At 34.4% G+C, this 20,922-nt stretch overlaps 1 protein-coding gene across 5 annotated transcripts in view; it reads right to left on the bottom strand.

Moving 5' to 3' along the window:
* The window catches only part of NBEA (neurobeachin), a 696,720-nt gene that overhangs the window by 626,983 nt on the left and 48,815 nt on the right, over positions 1 to 20,922 (bottom strand). For 4 of the 5 annotated variants that reach the window (XM_058547999.1, XM_058548001.1, XM_058548000.1 and 1 more), the window contains exon 2: positions 2,645 to 2,876. In XM_058547999.1, coding sequence (XP_058403982.1) covers positions 2,645 to 2,876 — 232 coding nt within the window. Of the gene's footprint in view, positions 1 to 2,644; positions 2,877 to 15,503; positions 15,564 to 20,922 lie in introns of those variants that run through there. The other variant, XM_058548002.1, reaches the window with a different exon arrangement.

Genomic DNA, 20,922 nt, shown 5'->3' with positions numbered 1-20,922 from the left:
GTGAAATCCATTACATTAATGTGTTTATGTGCATATAAGAGACACATCAGCTCACAAAATGATAAGAAAAATCGAACATTTATTCTCTTGTCCCTGATTACTTTCTCATCTGTAGGCATTGTATTACCTCTATCAACCATTCTTAGCAAGAAATTAAGCATCTAAATATTTATACTTCATTTTCTCAGTTTCTAAAGCATTTCCTAAGAATTAAAGATACTACACAAGTTATTACAATCAAGACACAATACACATTCTAAACAATTTATCATCAATTAATAAAAAGGTTAGGTTAGGATAAATTGAAATTATTAGTTATTGATATATATTATCCAATATCACAGATTAATAGCTGGAATTTGAGACTTTAAAAATATTTATTATGTATGTATTTAAAAATAGAAATTTAATATGGTTATTTTCATTAATAAATAATTGACTAATTCTTACTTAATGCCACAACAAGTAAGCAATCCTATGATAAAATTGTGACCATGGATATGCCATTTTTGAGAGAGATCTTTTAATGAAATAAAATGTTTCATCATTCAAGTAACAAAAATGTTCATAGTTACCACATATTAGTCAGAAGATCTGTTTCTAAGAAAGAAGTCTAGACAAAAATCAAGCACCTTAAAACCCTAAGTTAATACGAAGCAGCTTTAAGCAATTAGCTGCAATGGCAACCTTCATAGAAGATTTCTTAAAGGTTTACCTACAAACACTTCTTTAAAAAATTGAACTTCCATTTCCAAACTTTTACCTCATTTCTTATGTATGTCACAAAAAGTGATCTATAAAATTTTTATTTAATTACATAATTATTATAATTTTTATTTATTGTACCTATAACCAAGAAGCTCAGTTTAATTTTTATTACAACAGGTCTTCTTTTCTATACAAGATTTTTAGAGGAGAAAAAATACTAAGATTATGAAATTCTCTTATCAATTTACTATAAATGTTTAACCACCTTCTAGTAACATCTTCACATTATTAAATGAAAAGTACCTCTTTGAACATAACAAGCTATAAAACATTCAGAGTGAAAGCTTAGCAGTGTTTTTTGGTGGCTACTGGTGCTTCACTAGTATTTCATGTAAATTTTAATTTCTCTACTAAAAAGCAAAGTAGAGATATTTTTCTGACATTCAATGCTTAAAATAAAAATTGAAAGTTTTGTGTTGTCAGTATTATTATTATTGAGAAGAAAAAATAATTAACTAACTTTATATAATGGAAAATGTGAAGATAGGAACTTCTGTGGTACTATCACGCTTACTATCACGTTACATCTCAGTGCTCATGAACTATGTGCCAGTAAACTACCATGTATGTAATCGTGGCTCATTTTCTAAGGTGCACTCCCTAAACTGGTAGCTACTTTATTTACCAAAAAAAAAAAAAAATTTAAGGGCTTAAATCCAGATGTAAGGATTCAAAGACCACGTGACGTTCTGTATAACATGTGCACATATAAGTTTATACAAATAGATTCTTGTTAAACAATGCTAGAATTTACAGAATTAGTACCATCTTCGTTAAAGAGATGTTTTAAGTTTGAATCTCATTTTTCATCAAGTCAACCCTTAGTAACTAATACAGAGAATGCTAAAACATTCTAAATAGAGATAGATGACATCTACCTCTATATATTTTAATATACTCTATAAGAAAAACACAATTTTCAAAGTATTGTATTTAAATTTAAAAGCCATTCATCTTTAACCTACTCATTCCATTCTTTCTCGTTTAATATTTTGTTCTACTAGTATTAAAATTAATTAAATGCATAAATCAAAATATTACACAGGATTCTCTGGAATCTGAACTACTTTTAAGGATCAGATACGATATTGTGAGGAGTCACGTTAGCACTTTTAAAATTATGAAAACCGTTTTATGTCAGAAGAAACTTATGCTGAAGATTCATGGCTTAAGAAAATTGACATTTCAAACTCTAAACTAATTTTCTGGGAATAACTGTTGCTCTGGGACCACCTTTCAAAACATTTCTCCTGAACTTGCAGGGAGGTAAAGGATTTGCAGTGATGAATCATAGATTTCAAAGTTATTTAAAATAACACAATAAGCACAAATATTAATATTATCTTGAAATTCATATAAATTTTATGCTCTATTTTAAAACAAAGTTTCTCAAAAAAAAATCAATGGACACTTCCAAAAACTACAACATGCTCATTCTAAGGCTTTTAGTACCTCCTGTCATAGTTCCATATATGCCAGATTGAAGAGCATGGAGCTCGGAGAATTTGGTAAAGTGCTCATTATACAGAACTATAATATGTATTTTAATATTTTAATTATGTAAAGGTTTAAATAAATACTACATAGAAAAGTATTGTTTATTTTTCTGATAGATTTCATAGTACTTATTCCACATTAATGAGACTTTCTAAAGCCTGGAAAAGCAAAATTAGTAATTACATTTGTCTAATACAGAAGTTATCTTTCCATTCTTCAGGTTTTCCCTTAATATAAGGCAAATTTTTCATACATTTCTATTTATCTATTTTAAATCAAGGTAGTTTCAACAAATCTATATTACTTATAGAATATAAACGTAAGAACATGAATCTTTATAAACACTTAAGTTATACTTTCCTGTCAGATAACCTCATACCTGCTATCATGTCATCTACAGCACTCATTTTCAGCAATACTTGTTCAATTAGCCCAACTTCTGTGCTAGTCTGTAAATTCCGAACACTTTTTCGTAGAATGGCTGTAAACATGCTCCATATTTCTGCTTGACATGTTACATCACAGTGCTCCAAAAGCTCTGTCATGCATGTTATACTCTCAGCATCTTGGATAATAAAGTTCATCTCCAAGTCAAATTCTCCACCAACCAGCTGAAAATAAACAGAAACAATAACTAATGATAAAGTTGGAGGTTATTTATAACAATAAAATAATACCAAAAATTCAACTAGCAAGAAAGCACAGCTACACCAAAAAATTTCAAGTCTTCTAGTCTAAAACTAATTTTGATAAAAACTTGAAAGCTCCAGATAAGTGAAAGGTGCTGTAAGAATCAAAACCACCAAAGAAAGGGGCCGGCCCCATGGCATAGTGGTTAAGTTCGGCGTGTTCTGCCTCGGTGGCCCAGGTTCGTGGGTTCAGATCCCAGGTGTAGACCTACACCACTTGTCAACCATGCTGTCGCAGTGACTCACATATAAAGAAGAGGAAGATTGGCACAGATGTTAGCTCATGGCTAATCTTCCTCAAGCAAAAAATGAGGAAGATTGGCAACAGATGTTAGCTCAGGGCTAATCTACCTCAGCAAAAAAAAAAAAAAAAAAAAAACTAGCAAAGAGAAATCTAATCTTTTTAAAAATGAAAAAGGCAATTTCAAATCTAGAAGAATGGAGCAAAATAGAGCATATGACGACTAGGGGGGATTCAGGACAAATTCCTGTAAAAAAGGGTTTGGCTCTTAAAAGTGATAATCACTAGAAGATGCAGAGTTCACTAAGGATAAGTTTTAAGACATGAAATACACTTTCTTCTATGATATTACCAAACTCACAAATAAAAGAGATGTAACAGAAAAAGAATAGCTGGGCCTAATCTCCATGTAGAAGATACAGAAATATGGAACTGGGGCCGGCCTCGTGGCTTAGCAGTTAAGTGCGTGCACTCCGCTACTGGCAGCCCGGGTTCGGATCCCGGGCGCGCATCGACGCACCGTTGTCCGGCCATGCTGAGGCGGCCTCCCACATACAGCAACTAGAAGGATGTGCAACCATGACATACAACTATCTACTGGGACTTTGGGGAGAAAAAGGGGGAAAAAAAAGGAGGATTGGCAGTAGCTCAGGGCCGCTCTTCTTCAGCAAAAAAAGAGGAGGATTGGCATGGATGTTAGCTCAGGGCTGATCTTCCTCACACACACAAAAAAGAAATATGAAACTGATTTGGTAAACTTACAGTGAATGCTGAAATGACAGAATCAATGTTAAAAAAAAGTTTAGAAAAGAAATATCTAATATCTTGTAATACTTTAAAAAAAAATACGAAAATTGATAAAGCAAGTTGATTTAATGGCAACATATTTGACTTGTGGCATTATGCCAAATGAGTCAAAGGCACTACTGTCTCTCCAAAATGCTACTTTAGGTATAGTGATAGCAAAATACATATAGAATAAAAGATATAGTATAATGATACTCTTATTCTCTATTGATCAAATCACATATTACTTATTATATTCAGTTATGAGTACCATTCTTAAAGAAGAACATTGACAAACTGGATATCTTCTTGGTCTAGAGAACGGAAAATTTAGGAAAAAAATAATAGCCATATACAAAATGCTTGACAAATTTGAAGTCATTTATTCATTCACTCATTCAACAAATATTTTATTTATTAAAAACTAGAACTTACTATTCTAGGAACTAGGGATAGATCCATGGACAAGAAAAAGCCCATGCACTAATTAGGTGCTAAATTCCAGGAATATGTATACACATCTATATACTCTCCCTTAATCCAAAAAAGGGTTACATAAAGCATAAAAGAAGACATAAATTGTGAGTAGTTGAGAAAGGGGAAGCAAAGGAAAAATAAGATTACAGACAGATAAGGACTAAAAATTAGATTTGAAAAGTAGAATTAATTTTCCATCAATGAAAGATGTTCATTAATAAGGATGGATGACCATATGATATGGGATAAATAGGATAAATAATAATAACACCACCACCTAACCTTACATGCCATTTAGTACTATTCTAAGTGCTTTACATATATTAAATAATTTAACTCTCACAACACCTTATGAGAAAGAAGCTATTACTATCTTCATTTTACAGGTACAGAATAACAGGCACAGAAAGTTTAAGTAACTTGCAAAAGATCATAAAACTAGTAGGTAGAGGACCCAGAACTGAAACCTAATAAGTTTGTCTTCATACAAGTCCATACAAGCAATAAAATCTCATTTAAGAATATTTTTAAAGTCTTCTAAAATTTAAGAATTTAAAACCAAAATATTCTCAGATTTTAAAATATTATACTCTATATATTTTTGCTGTAACAGCTCCAAAATTCAACTTTATAAGAAATAGATCTTATGCTACCTAGTGACCTTTTACTGACCTAGATATTCTCTCTGGTTAAAGGCTGGTTTTACTTCTGTGTATGAAACAACTTCAATTCCTCCTACTACTTCTGGTTTATTTAAAAAATAGCTACAAGTGTGGTTAAGAGAGAGGCTCTGAATTCAGACTTCCTGGATTCAGATTTTAGCTGTACCACTCACGTGCTGTGGGACCTTAACGAGGCTACTTCTCTACGCCTCAGTTACCTCATCTAAATAGGGGAATAAAAGTTCCTACCTAATAGGGTTGTTGTGAGGATTAAATAAAGTAATTGGGTTATATGCACTTGGGAACAGTCAGGCATATAGCTAGCATTCAGTTAGCTATTATCAGGTTCTCTTACAACCCCAGCTTTGAGCTAAAAAATATAGTCACTTGATCACATACATCTAAAGTACCATGAAACAGCCAGCTTAAGCCTTATGTTTCTAGCAAACGTTAAATTATTGTGGATCATGTACTATCTTAGATATTACTTACAGATCTATCAAAACTAACTCAAACATCATTTTCACCATGCCAGGGTCTTACCAAAGAACTGCTTACTTATTCATTATTATACGTCCAATTGACTTCTGTCACTACAATGAACTTGAAGACCAGTGATCAGTAACTAAGATGCTCTCTAGAAATGAACTACATAGAGAAATAAACAAGGTTGAAAATCAATGATCTGAACACTTACCAACCGAACTAACAGAAGTAGATACCGAGGTTTAAGCCTATGAGCCTCTGAAATAAATTTGTGTAAGAATTATTATACACTGAAATGGGAGCACTATGAAGAATTTTTTAGACTAATCTCCTAAATGAGTTGTAAGTATTTTAGTAGAGTCTGGTGAAACCAACAACCATTATGAAATGTGTAAATAACAGTGGGAAGAAAAAACACTCTGCTTTTAAAGGAATTAACAATTAATGTCTGTAATTCTAACAATCAGGCTCTGTTATGTGAAGCCTAAGGTTCCATCTATCACAGTTAAAAAAACAATGCCCCTTTTAATATATCATTCAATTATAAAAAAGTACAGTTACGGCTTTCTGATTTCTTTGCCAGAAGCCATAAAAACATTTATTGTAGATGTTGTAGAGCGAGTCTGTGTTTTCTGATGGTCTTTCTAATCTTTATTATAACTTTTAATACATTAGTGTTAATGAGGCTAATTACTTATGAAACTATCATTCCAAGATTAGGAAATATTTATTCCTCACTTGTAAATGAGTGCTTCAAATTTATCAACTAAATTATGTAAGAAAAAGCAGAAACAATCGGCCTTTATTATTTAAACAATTCTCTAACAATCCTATGAGGAAAAGGTGTAACTGTCCTCCTCACAGATGGAAACTGAAGACAAAGGAGATTAAGCAACATGACCAAGGTCACACACAACGCAAGTGGCAGATCCAAGATTCTAATGTACACTAGAAAATGCACCTAAACACCCTGCTATGAAGTCAGAGGTATAGACTTAGAAAACAGAGATGGGATGTGTCATAGTAGCTTTATGTAGAAATCAGTGTTTTATGAACAGTGTAGAGGGTAAAAGGAGGAAAGACAAAACGATTTCTGTGGGTAAAAAATGAAACATCCAGAGGTAGTAAATCACAATAAAGAAAAACAACCAATTTATTTAAAGTTATTTCAGCAAGAAAGATGATGATATTGAAGGCTCAATTACAGGAAAATTAGCAATAAATACTAAAAAAGAACACTCACAGGAAAACAGTTTAAAAAGCAATGAAAGCAACACAACGAAGTTAAAAAAGCTCAATAAAAAAGCTAAAATCACTGTTACCACAGTATAAAAGAGATTTATAAATCAATTGAGACTTCCTGTAAATCTGAATGTGTCATTGTGACACCCTATTTGCACAGTTAAGGGTGCTCATTTCCTCCAGGCCTTCTCCTTCAAATTCTAAAAAGTGTTGCTGCTGCAAGAAAAGTGGTCCATCCACAATGTGTTCCCTACTCAAGAATCGGCCATAAGTGAATGTATATAAAATAAATATCATAGCTGAGCTTTTTTAATGTAATAGCTTTTATTTACATAAAGTAAACAAAATTTACTATATAAAAAGCTGTAATATAAAATGCTGACTTGGGAAAATATTGTCTTCTGGAAGTACTAAGGTTTATAATTACTAGCAATTTCAGTATCTTTTGTTTCTTTTTTAAGTATATAGTTTTTAAACATCTTTATTTTGAAATCTTAGAATATTAGTTAGGATCATATGGGATAATTCAGTTTTCATTAATCAGATCCAAGTGGACAATTATTAACCGTCTGGATGTCTTTGCAACTTATTCTTCTGGATAAACTCTAAACTAGATAACACTGCTTATAACGCCACAATTTAACACTCCAGCTTCAGCTTCCTCTACTTGCCATTTTCTAATTACTGTTATAAGGAATGTTTCTGCAATGCCATCTCTCACTTCACCTAAAACTTTTCATATATGTTACTCCCTATGCATGACATCGGCTTTTCTCCCAACCATTAAATTTGTTAACTTTCATTAAACCTCCAAATACAAGTTCAGAGACCACCTAATCCAGAAAGCCTTCCCAGTACCCACAAAGATGGCCTTTCTCTGAACTCCCATTACAACCCATGCACACCGTAGCAATCACTGCATGATATCAAGATGTTTACAGATTTCTATCCTCCACATTACTTTATTGTAATTTTATTCTTTGCAAGGGTAAGGATCATTTCTATCTAATTATCCACTATATCTATACCACTAGCACAGTGCTAAGCCCATGACAATAATTCACTATTTAACATGAAATGGGAAGATGGGAGGACAGGAAGGAGGGAAGAAGGCTGGCAGGCAGGCTTCACTAATTCATGGTCAGTCATCAAGTTGTAAGCCTGACTTTCTACTGTACTCTACTTTTCTCCTTAAGCAATGAATTGTTCTTGTTACCATATAACTTTTTTAATGCTCCAGAGATGAACACAAAGCCAAAGATGATGTTTTCTCATTCCTGTTTATACTCCTCCGTTGCCTTACTTTTTCTTCTACTTCAACATGGAAAATACGTAAGGTTTCACAGGTAAAATTTAGGAGGCTTATATTCTTGACTCAGTAAGACACTAAGTACACTACACACAATTTTTAGCTATTAAAATCAGGCTTAACTATATGTCCACTTCCAGTTTCTAATTATTTAAGTGAAATCAGTTTAGAACATCTTCCTTTGAAAAAGAATGTTGAGAGCGACGTCATCAAAAATGGCAGAGTGGGCAACTCCAGGGCTATCACCTCCCTAAAACACTAATGAGCTGGCAAAAACTGTCAGAATCAACTTCTGAAGAATTCTGGAACAAAGACAAAAATATAAGACAAGGAGTGGAAGACTTAGTGAAGAAGCAGCTACAGTTTTGTGGTAAAAACATTGTCCCACTAGAATCCCCCCCATCCCAGATTGGCAACAGTCATGAGGATGGTAGCCTGCATTCGTGGTGACAGTTGCTAGTTCCAGAGGAAGCAGTAAGGACCTTATTCTCAAAGAATTGTGGTTGTGGGTCTCAGCCTGTCTGGCAAATCCCTCAAGGACAGGCACAAAGAATTGTCTTTGTTTCACCAAAATCAGAACATCCCTGGGGCTGGGATACTTTTGCTGAAAGCATCTAAGGGCACAGGTCTTAGCTGCAGCAGCCTGGAGCAAGACACAACACTTGGAACAAGCAATAGACAGACATGGAAGCTTGGGAAGGAAGATGTGGGGAAAGGAGGTATGTGTGACTATAAGGTCTTTTAAAAGCTCTCATGTCCAGTGGGGAAGCAAGAAAGCCACATGCATGCCCAGGGCAGGTTGCGTGTTCAGAAAAGGCCTGAAAAGACCCTAAGCTTCACTTGTAGCTGGCCTTGAAGCTCTACAGAAGTTGGAAGTAAAAGCTGAGGTAGAGTTGTAAACAGCCTGACTAAGCATTGAAGAAGTGGCCCAACGTAGATCATATCTGCAAAGATGGGGAGAGTATTTTTTTCTTCCTTTTTCCTTTCCTTGGCTCCAGGCATTCAAGGTAACTCTGTCAAAACATCAGCTGACCACTAAACTAAGAGGACACAGACTTCAATGACTACATGCCACAGAGAGTACAGACCTTAGGAATACAGTTTAGAAAAGTCCCTAAGCAAACAACCACCACCACCCACAACAGCAACAACACAAGGATGGTGGGGAAAGAATCTGATTTCCAGAGTTTCCACATTACAATATTCAAAATGTCCAGTTTTCAAAAAAAAAAATTATCAGACACGCAAAGAAACAAGTATGGCCCATCTATGAGAAAAAATTACTGTTCAAAACTTGGTAACTACATTTGTCTTGATTATCTCCTTCCTTTATTCTGTTTTCCTGCTTATGTTTTTTCTTTCTCTTAATATACAGATGTCTTTTACTATAAGCCAGTCAAATTACTTTTACAAGAAGATAATCTAAATTATAAAGCTCTTGAATTATTAATTCAAGAATTTATGTATATGGCCTCAATTAATTCTCATAACTCTGTGAGATGAGTATCTCAAACAAGAAAATTGAGGTTAGCATAAGTTAAGTAACCTGCCCAAGGTCTCAAAACTTGTCTCAGTATCAGAATTTGTCTTGTCTTGTCAATATCATAAAGAATTAAGAAGTATATCAATATCAGACAGACCACCCCTAAGACATAAATATATACCTCCACCAGTCATCTAACCTTCAAGATCTGCTGTTAAACATCAGCATGCATAATAAATGATTTTTATATAAGTGTTTGGTAAATAACAAGAAAATACTTTATAATTTGGACATAAACATAATAAAAGTTAATGATCCTAAAGCCAGCTGACAAACTAAGGCAAGAAAAACAGAAAATTACTTGTTTCTTTCCTATTTCTTTCACACCAGTCCTCTCTGCAAGCAGTTCATATTGGCAATCTTTCTATGGTATAGAAATAACTATACCCAAGAGTATAACAAATGCTGCTACAAATACAGACCATAAAAACTCTAGGGAAGGAAGGAGAAAACAAAGGGAATGACTATCATACAATAAGTGCCTTCTTTAAAATATATTTTAAACGTGCAGTTTATCAAAAGCAGTATAACCACTTTTATAATTGCTTTATATGACTATAACAAACAGATATGATAAGTATATCTGGCTGCTGGCAGCCAACTGAGGAGTAAAACGAAGTGAAAATTAAAGTGTTAATAGTCAAACTACTATATGCGTTTAAATTCTAACTCCTGGCCAAACACTGAAAACCCTAATCTATTTCATAAACAAAGGCAAAACAAAGAATTTTTTCAGACAAATAAAAGCTGAGAGAATTCACTGACCGCAGATTTTTTACTATAAGAAATGTTAAAGTTTTTCCAGCAGAAGGAAAATGATACCAGATGGAAATCTAAAATGACATAAAAAATTGAAGAGTGCCAGAATTAAGTCTATTTTTAAATACGGATTTTTTTTCTCATTTTGAAAACTCTTTAAAAGATAACTATCTAAAGCAAACATAATAACCATATAATAAGCATATAAGCGTAGCAAATAAGCATATGAGAAGATGCTCCGCATCATATGTCATCAGAGAAATGCAAATTAAAACAATAATGAGACACCACTACACACTTATTAGTAAGGCGAATATCCAGAACATTGACAACAACAAATGCTGGCAAGGATGTGGAGAAACAGGAACTTGCATTCATTGCTGGTAGAAACGCAAAATGGTATAGCCATTTTGGAACACAGTTTGGTGGTTTCTTACAAAACTAAACATACTCTTACCATACGATCCAGCAATTGCACTTCTTGGTATTTATTCAAAGGAGCTAAAAACTTATGCCGACACAAAAATCTGCATATGGATGTTTATAGCAGCTTTATACATAATTGCCAAAACTTGGAATTAACCAAGACATCCTTCAGTAGGTGAATGTATAAACTATGATAAATCTAGACAACGGAATATTATTCAGTCCCAAAAAGAAATGAGCCAGCAGCCATGAAAAGACAAAGAGGAACCTTAATTGCATATTACTAAGTGAAAAGAAGCCAATCTGAAAAGGCTATATACTGTGTGATTTCAGGTAGACGACATTCTGCAAAAGGCAAAACTATAGAGATGATAAGATCAGTGGTTGCCAGGGGTTGGTGAACGGAGGCATAAATAGAGCATAGAGGATTTTTAGGGCAGTGAAAATACCCTGTATGATTCTATAATGGCAGATACATATCATTATACTTTGTCAGATGCATAGAAATGTACGATTCGAAGAGCAAACCGTAACGTAAACTATGGACTTTGGGTGATTATGATGTATCCATGTAGGTTTATCAGTTGTAATGAATGCACCACACTGTTGGGGGATGTTAATAATGGGGGAGGCTATGCAGTGTGGGAGCAGGAGGTATATGGGAAATCTCTGTACCTTTCTCTCAATTTTGCTGTGAACCTAAAACTACTTTAAAAAGTTAAAGTTTTAATTAAAAAAATTATTTTAAAGAAACAAATAGGTATAGTTAATAAATCAATAGCAGCCATAAAATGGAATCACAACAAATATTCAACTAATCCAAAACCAGATATGAAAAAGGAAAACAAAAAATGAGATTTGATGAATAGAAGATAGCAAAGATAGCAGACTGAAATGTGGCCATATTAATAATTACAGTAAATGTAAATAATCTAAAACCACCACTTAAAAGGCAGAGATTATAAGAATGTATAATATATAACAAAATCCAACTATAGTCTATACATAAAAAAAAAATTGTAGAAGTCAGCAAACTTTTTCTTAAAGGGCCATATAGTAAAGATTTTAGACTTCCAGGCCATATGGTCTCCATCATAACTATTCAACTCTACATTTGTAACTTGAAAGCAGCCACAAACAATACATAAATGAAAAGGTACGGCTGTATTCCAATAAAACTATTTATAAAATCAGGCTGCTAGTATATGGGTAATAGTTTGCCAATCCCAAATTAAAGTATAAAGAAACTGGTTAAAAGCAAAAGGATGGAAAGAGACACACTGGCAAGGGGCCGGCGCAGAGGCGCAAGCAGTTAAGTGCGCATGCTCTGCTGCGGCGGCCTGGGGCTTCCCGGTTCGGATCCCAGGCACGCACCAATGCACCGCTTGTTGAGCCATGCTGTGGTGGCATCCCATATAAAGTGGAGGAAGATGGGCACGGATGTTGGCGCAGGGCCAGTCTTCCTCAGCACAAAAAGAGGAGGATTGGTATCATATGTTAGCTCAGGGCTGATCTCCTCACAAAAAAAAAAAAAAAAAATAGCTGCGTAGCTACTGTGAACAAACCACTACACCAGATTTTCACTTCCTTTTGCCCCTGCCCCTTTCCACTGCACCCAGATGATCTTTTTAAAACATAAATGTCACTCCTCTAGCTGAAAGCCTTTCAACAACCTCCCACTGCTCCTCTAACAGAATCCAAGCTCTTTCTCATAGTCTGTAAAACTTAAATACCTCTTCATGTCTGCCTCATCAATTTCATCTCACTTTGCTCTCCCCTTTGCTCATTACAGGCTCCAATCACTCAGATTTTGACCAGTTCCTCAATAGGTCTTGTGTCCCCCAACTCCCAGGCCTTTGGCTCACTGTTCCCTTTGTCTGCAGTGCTCTTTCACTGGCTCTTTGCATGGCGAGGTCTTTCTCCTATTTCAGGTCTCAGAGTTGCCATTTCTTCAAAGAGACATTCACTGGCTACTCTACCTAAAGTATGTCTCCATTGTTCTATATCAAAACACATTATTTCATTCATAACACTAACTACACTCTATACTTGATTTATGTGTATATTATTTGTCTCCCATAAAAAAAATATAAGCTCCTAGAAGGCAGTGTCCTAGTATTGCTCTCCATTATAGATCCTAGTGCCTACTTCAGTGCCTGATACATAATGTTGTAACTTTCATGTGAGAGGTCCAAGGAATTCAAGTAGCTAACGAATCAATTACTACAAAGTATATTTTGCAGTTAGATATATTAATACTTAGATTCTAACAAAAAGTAATCAACTCCATTTTTCACCATAAAACTTAAAAATCCCTTCACAAATAATCTTCATTATATATTTTAGTTTGTGTATATACATATATATACACACACATACACATACACACATACAGCAGTGTCTATTTACAAAGAAATTATATGGAATCATTCACATCAAAGTCTAACTCACAAAAGTTATATGAAAGCACAATGCATTTCATTTCTAACCTTTTAAATTCTAATTGTAAATAATAATTGAATATCTGAGGTTTTTAAGAGTTGACTGCTTTGATATAAAAATATAAATTTATTCTAGTTATTTGCCTCAATTTAAATGTAACTGGGTAATGAATGATGACTTTTAAATAGATGATAAAAGATACTCAACAATTATATAAGAAAAACTAAAATCTAGATTCCATTCTTTTATCTGAATCTCAAAATTAAGTCATAAATATACCTGCACATAAATAAACTCTGCACACATAAATCACTGTTATACATATTCTTAGTCAAATAAAGGCTATTATGTAAGTTCTCTAATAGAGCACACAGAAGAATTTTTATAATATGGGTCTTACTCATATATATGGAAAAGTTTTAAAATGCAGAATTTAAATTCTAAAATATTTTTGCAATTATAAGTATTCTTAATCTTCATAATGTCATTCTTAAGGCTTATTTTCTCATAATTTTTGTTTTTTCCAGCCACATGACTTGAATTAAACCACATTCATTGTTTTATCATTTAACATGACATTAGTTATGTAGAGTAATATAATGCTTTAGTTCACATAAAGGAAAACTAATATTGCAAAAGAGTGAAAAGTAGTTATATACATTATTTGTTGGCTTTTGGTATTTATTTTTTAAGAATTTCTTAGATCAGGGCCTGGCCCGGTGGCGCAGCAGTTAGGTGGCACACTCTGCTTTGGCAGCCCAGGGTTCACAGGTTTGGATCCCGGGTGCGCACTGACCCACCGCTTGTCAAGCCACACTGTGGCGGCATCCCATATAAAGTAGAGGAAGGTAGGCACGGATGTTAGCCAGGGCCAATCTTCCTCGGCAAAAAGAGGAGGACTGGCATCAGATATTAGCTCAGGGCTGATCTTCCTCACAAAAAAAAAAAAGAATTCCTTAGATCAAATACAGAAACCAACATATATCATGAACAGCTGGAATCATGCCACAGAAATAAACTGCCTTTTTAAAGTAAATTTTGTGCACATATGAGATAAGTGCAATAAAGCTTTAGTTTGGGAAGGAAAACAAAAACATCTAAATAAAAAGAAGTAGGAAGTAGTTATTTTTATTTTATGTTTCATTATCACTTTGTTATTCATGTCTTTCATGATTAAATAATCTTGGAATTCTGGAACTCAGAAGTAAAAAATTCACTAATTACATGTACTACTGGGCTCATTTTACAAAACTAAACAGTTATTAAAGTGTGTTAATCCAAGTCACGGGTTATGGGTAGTGAGCTACTACCTAAAATCCCCCTAATATAACAACTTTCTTGAACTACTCAAGGTTTCACAGGCCTCACCTCTCCCAGGCTTTTCTTTACAATTTCCTTCCCATGGAATAACAGTCTGTATTATGGATGAAAAATTAAAAGAAAAAAATGCAAGAACAAAAAAAGTTTTAAATGACCTAAGAATTGTCTTTTAGCAGTACAGAATGCGTATATATAACACGGAACACACCTCTCAAAACTTCAACTTCTTGGAAAGGGACTATCATCCATTCTAGCCTATTTGATAAAAGAATTCCTGACAATCCTTCCACAAAAATAACCTATCGCTTAGGCACAGAATCAGAAGCAAACCTAATGCCATTCAACTTCCCACCTCTAGTTCCACTCCATAATATCCTAAGCAGTCCTTTCCTTATACAATTTCTCTTCTTTCCATAACATGGAAATTTATCAAGTTCCTAATCAGAAAATAAAACAGAAGCTAATTAAAGCAAGGTGATAGAATCCAGGAAGATATTGATTAAGGATGACACTTACCAAGAAGAAAAGGAACAATTCACTAGCACAAGGCTAAAAACCACTGTTTTATTCTTAAATGCTATGTAAAAAATGGTTTTTACTGACCCACAATTGATCACAGCACAAATCTCTGGAGTCAGGCCAACTTGAGACCAAATCCCAACTCTGCCACTTAATAAATTCATGACTTGGCAATATAACACCACCTATCTCACAGGGAAGTTGGATAATTAAAGAAGCTACTTCATGTAAAATGTCTAACAGTGACCAGCTTAGAGTAGGTACTCAATAAACATTAATTTCCCCTATTTTTCCAGTATGAGATGGCAGCCAGAAGAAAATAAGGAGGAAAACTTACTGGTTCACATGGAAATAACATCCATGACTTGAACTTCATTAGCGCTATGTGCCGATCAACAGATCTAAATGACAAGTGATTAATATTACTAAATATCAGAATAACATTATTTTAAAAAAACAAAATTACCAAAAACTTACAGATAGTAAAAAAATCACAAAGAAAGTGTTTTGCTTTTCAGAAAATATAAATACCCATTATATACAAGGCATAAAAATTAGTAATCTCTTATAAATACAATACCATAACTGTTAATGATTAAATCTAAGTAAAACATCATCTAGCCTAAAATGAATAATCCCTGAAATGAAGATACATACCTAAACTCAGCTTCTATAAATATTTCTTAGAAATTCTTAGAAGTATTAAGATCAGTACATAGTTCATACAGGAGTTCTCAACTATGGGCAATTACTTCAGTTTTCCTTGATCTATAGCTTAAACTATAACAGAAATCAATATCAAAACAATTTTTATTAGAAATAAAGTTTGTATTTTTATGTCACATTTACATCAACTAATGTACTATATAATTCACAGAGAATTCAGTTTAATATTATATCTAGATCAAAGAGTTGTTTTTACTGTTTGAAAACTAAGTCGCAACAAATAACAGCAATAATCTATATAGTATTCAGAGTGTGGGAGTCAATTACTTATTCATACTGAAGAGGATCAGGATATGCCACCCCAAAATATGCCACTTTGGCATAAGGATTATTTTTAACTGAAAGCAATTAAGAATCAACAGATACAGGAAGAGTTCTCTGCCCTCCCTTTATCTGCCTAAAAGCAGGACATATTTACCTTGTGAAAAGTGGCAAAATATCCCATCTCTCCTGTGCTAGGATGAGAAGAGCAACCCTTATCACTGAAGATGGAGAGCCGGCAACAAGATGAGTCTGCATTAACAAACTACTAAAATAACCCTTATCTTCCATTAGTCCTCTCGTGGATTTCCTAGTCACTTCCCCACCATGTATCATCCCTTGGAGCCCAATCTCTGTTTCCTTTGTTAAGAAGGGCATATAAGTTCTTTGAGTTTCACTTCTTTTCCGTGTACAATGCATGTAAAAACACTAATAAATTTGTATTCCTCTTCTCCTGTTAATCTCTCCTGTTAAAACCTCTCTTTAGGTCTAGGTCACTAAACCTAAGAGGGCAGAGGAAAAGTTTTTCTCTCCAACAATATCACAAGATAATAAAAAGTTTAGAGATGGATCTAATTAAATTCTTTCAATTTATATAAGAGAAAGTGAAGTTAACTCAGCACTCCTCTACCACCCTACATTTCCCTAGTCTATTTACTTTCTGTTATGACTATTTTACAGCTTCTTTTCTCAGCTTAAACTTCCAAGATCCCCTGCCCCACCCTTACTCTAGTAATGGCTAGCTGCCTTTTGCACTAACAAAATAGAAGCGATCAGAAAACAACTTTGTCATCTTCTATCACATTAACCCTGCAAGTGTACCCATATAATCTGCCTTCCCTTCTCTTCTCATGGATGAACCATCTAGGCTCCTATATAAAGCCAACTCTTCCATCTTCGCCTTCCGTATTTCATACCCTTTCCCTCCTTCAAGAAAATAGCTCCAAGAATTGTTCCCAACATCTGTGTCCCTGCATCATCAGGGGCTGACTCATTCCCTCTACTGGATCATTCCCATCAGCATACAAACACACTAAAATCTACCTCATCTTAAAAAAAATCATTGACTCCACCTCACCCTTCAGTCAACAGCCTATTTCTCTACTCCTCTTTACTGAATCCTCCTCATCCCCAGGACTTATAAATTAGAATTTCCCTGGGTCCCACTACTTGCATCTCTTCTCTGTCCATATCCACTCCTAGATGACTTCATTAAATTAAATCTCATGGCCTTTAATATCAACTAGATACCATTAATTCACAAATGTATATCTTCAGCTCAGATCATTTCCAACCTCACATATCCAATTGATTTCTTGTCATCTCCTCTTATATGGGTAAGACATCTAAAATTTAACAGGGTCAAGAACAAACTCCTGATCTTCTCTGCATCCCACCCACATATTATATCCTCTAGCAAATTTCCCAGTCTCAGTCAATGGCAATTCTCCAACCCTCCAGTTAGTCTGGCCAAAAGTTTCAGAGCCATCCTTGACTCCTCTCTTTCTCACATGCCCACACCCAAATGGCTAGCAAATCCAATCAGCTGTGCCTTCAAAATATATCTAGAATCTGACCAATTCTTACTAGTTCTACTGCTACCACCGTGATCTGAAACAATATCTATCTTTTGTCTGGGTTACTGAAAGAACCTCAGTGGTTTCTCTGCATCTACCCTCACCACCTAGAGTTTCTTCTCAACACCAGTTTTAACAGAATCCAAGTGAGTGTTAAGCAGATCAAGTCTCTCTCCTGCTCAAAACACTCCAATGGCTTCCCGGCTCAGTTCTAATAAAATCCTAACTCGTACAGCATTCTACATGATCTGCCCCATCCTCTACCTCTCAGATCTAATCTATTAGCCTCACTTCTGCTCCAGCCATACTGTTGTTTTGACACTGTCCACTCATTTGTGCCTACTTGCTGCTGCTCCCTCTGCCTGCCATGGTCTTCCCCTGACATCGACATGACTCAGTCTTCAGGTCTCTCTTCAGATGCTGCCTTTTGACAGGCCTTCCCTAAACTATTTAAACAGCTCTCAATACCCCAGGACCCCCTCTATCCTTCTTTCCCACATTATTTTCTCCATAGAAAGTTTCACCTTCTAATACACTATGTATTTTAGCTGGGTGTTTATTTCATACCACCTGTCCCTAGAATGTCACCTCCATGCGAGCAGAGAATTTTGTTTGCTTTGTACACTGCTTTACTTCCAGCACCTGGCACTTATTTGCCATTCAATAAATACTAGTTGGATAAATGAATTTAGTCCTTCAGCAAAATTTACGCAGCCCAATCCCACTGTGCTCCCACCAGGAATTAGAAAAAATGATCAAAATATGACAAAGCAATATTTGAAGACATCAGAGAGCTACCAAGACAATGAGGAACTGTAAAGCCTGATCGAGAGAGGAAGAAAGCTCAGGGAAGTAAAGCCAGTATTAGAGTTATTTTTCCCCTCAAGGCAAAGGCCCACTGCAAAAGCAACAGTCGAAAGGTTGAGAATCTGAACATAAATTTTAACCTATCCATGGGAATAGTGAGACAAAAACTATGGTTCAGAAACTTACAAAGCAAAGATTCCTGTAAACACCCCAGGCTTTTTGCCTGCTACCCTGAAGAGCTACTCCCCAGGAGTAAAGGTGGAAAAAAAATAGCCCAAACATGCTAAGTGAAAGGCGCCAGTCACAAAAGACCACAATGTATGATTCCGTTGAGGATAGGCAAATCCACAAGGACAAATAGATTAGTGGTTGCCAGGGGATGGAGGGATGCGGGCTGGGAAGTACAGACTTTCTTTTTGAGGTGACAGAAATATTCTGTAATTAGACAGTGGTAATGGTTGTACAAAATTATAAATATAATAAAAACCACTGAATTGTACCCTTTAAAATGGTTATGATGGTAAATTATATGTAATGTAAATTTTATATCAATTAAAAAAGAAAGAAAGAGACAAGCCCTTGCAGAGACCAAGCATAAATTCAAGTCATCTCAATTTCTGCTTGGATTATGACAATCTGAGATTGCTAGGATCTTAAGCCTAGGTGCCAGCCTGAACCAAAAGTAATCTTCTCTGGAGGAAGGTAACAGCATCCAAAGCCTCTACAACTTTTCATGTACTTTGTTCAGGCCTCAATCAAAAATAGCCAGTCATACTAAAAGAAAACAAAGGAATGAAAGTCAAGGAAAACAACAACATAGAGGCAACTAGATACTAAAGCAACACAGATGACTAGATCATGGAGTTATCAGACACAGAATTTAAACTAATCATAACTAATATGTTCAAAGAATTAAAAAACAAGATTGAGGATTTCAACAGCTAACAGGAAATTTGAAGAGTATAAAATGTACTTTCTAGAACTGAAAAATAAAACAACTTAATTTAATAACTCAAAGATGGGTTCAACAGTAGATTACACACAGTTGAAGAGAGAATTAGTAAACTAGAACACACATCAAAAGAAAATATTCAGACATACGCACAGAGTAAAGTAAGGATGAAAATAGAGGGAAAAAAGGGATGTGGAATACAATGAACAGATCTATCATATGTATAATTAGACCTCCAGAAGGATAAGATGAAAAATTGAAGCAGAGGCCCTATTTGAACACATAATGGCAAAGAAATTTTCAAAGCTATTTAAAGAAATTAAGCTATAGATTCAAGAATCACTTCTGATCTATCATTCAGTTCACTAATACAAAAAAAAATCATATCTTTGCACATCAGAGGAAAAGTGCTAAAAAAAAATAGAGACAAAGAAGTATCTTCAAAAGTAGCAAAGTGGAGAAAACACATTACCTTCAAAGAGAGAGCAAAACATTGTTTTAAAACTGAAATAATAGAAGTCAGAAAATAACAATAGAAGTCATTTTATCTTCCAAGTGAAGAAAGGAAAAAACTACTAACTTTTATTCTATATCCAGGAATATATCCTTGAAAAATGAAGGGCAAATAAAACACTTTCACACACACACACACACACATATACACAGAAAGAGAGAGAGAGAGATTGTAACCAAGAGATTTTCAATAAAGAAAATACTAAAATGTACTTTTCAGGTAAAAAGTAATAATCCCAGATGGAAGCTTAGAGAAGCAGGAAGAAATAAAAATTAGGAAAAGGGTAAATATATGGGTAAATCTAAATAAATATTTACTATATGCATCAATAACAACAATGCCAAGAGGGTTTAAAAGACACAAAAGATTAAAATAAATGAAAACAGCTCTGAAATTGAAAGAGGGATAAAAAGAATGGATTTATTTCGCCCTTTAATTAATCAAAGATGTACATGATAATATTGAGGGTAACCACTAAAAGAACAGCAAAAGAATATATTTCTAAAAGTTAATAGAGAGTGGTATTGAATAATAATGAAAGATATTTAAATCCAAAAGAAGTCAAGAAAGGTGAGGAAAACATAATGAACAGACAAGACAAATAGAAAGCTAATGGTAATATGGTACCTTCAATGCCAAATCCACCAATAGTTACATTACATGTAAAGAGACTAAAAACTCCAATTTAAGGACAAAGATTGTCAAACTGGATATACTTTTTTTAAGAACAAAAACTCAACTATATGCAGCTTACAAGAAATGAAGAAATATACCTTAACCATGAGGAAACAGTACAGAATGAACTGTGGGGGATATGAAATGGTATCTGTCTTCCAGGAGTTTAAAATGTGAATAGTAAGGTAATTCATAAACACAAAACAAAGAAAAGCCAAAGGCAATTATGTACATACATCTTAAA

This window comes from Diceros bicornis, chromosome 9 (genome assembly GCF_020826845.1).
Source record: "Diceros bicornis minor isolate mBicDic1 chromosome 9, mDicBic1.mat.cur, whole genome shotgun sequence".
Taxonomy (NCBI): domain Eukaryota; kingdom Metazoa; phylum Chordata; class Mammalia; order Perissodactyla; family Rhinocerotidae; genus Diceros; species Diceros bicornis.
This window is presented reverse-complemented; position numbering and strand designations above follow the sequence as displayed.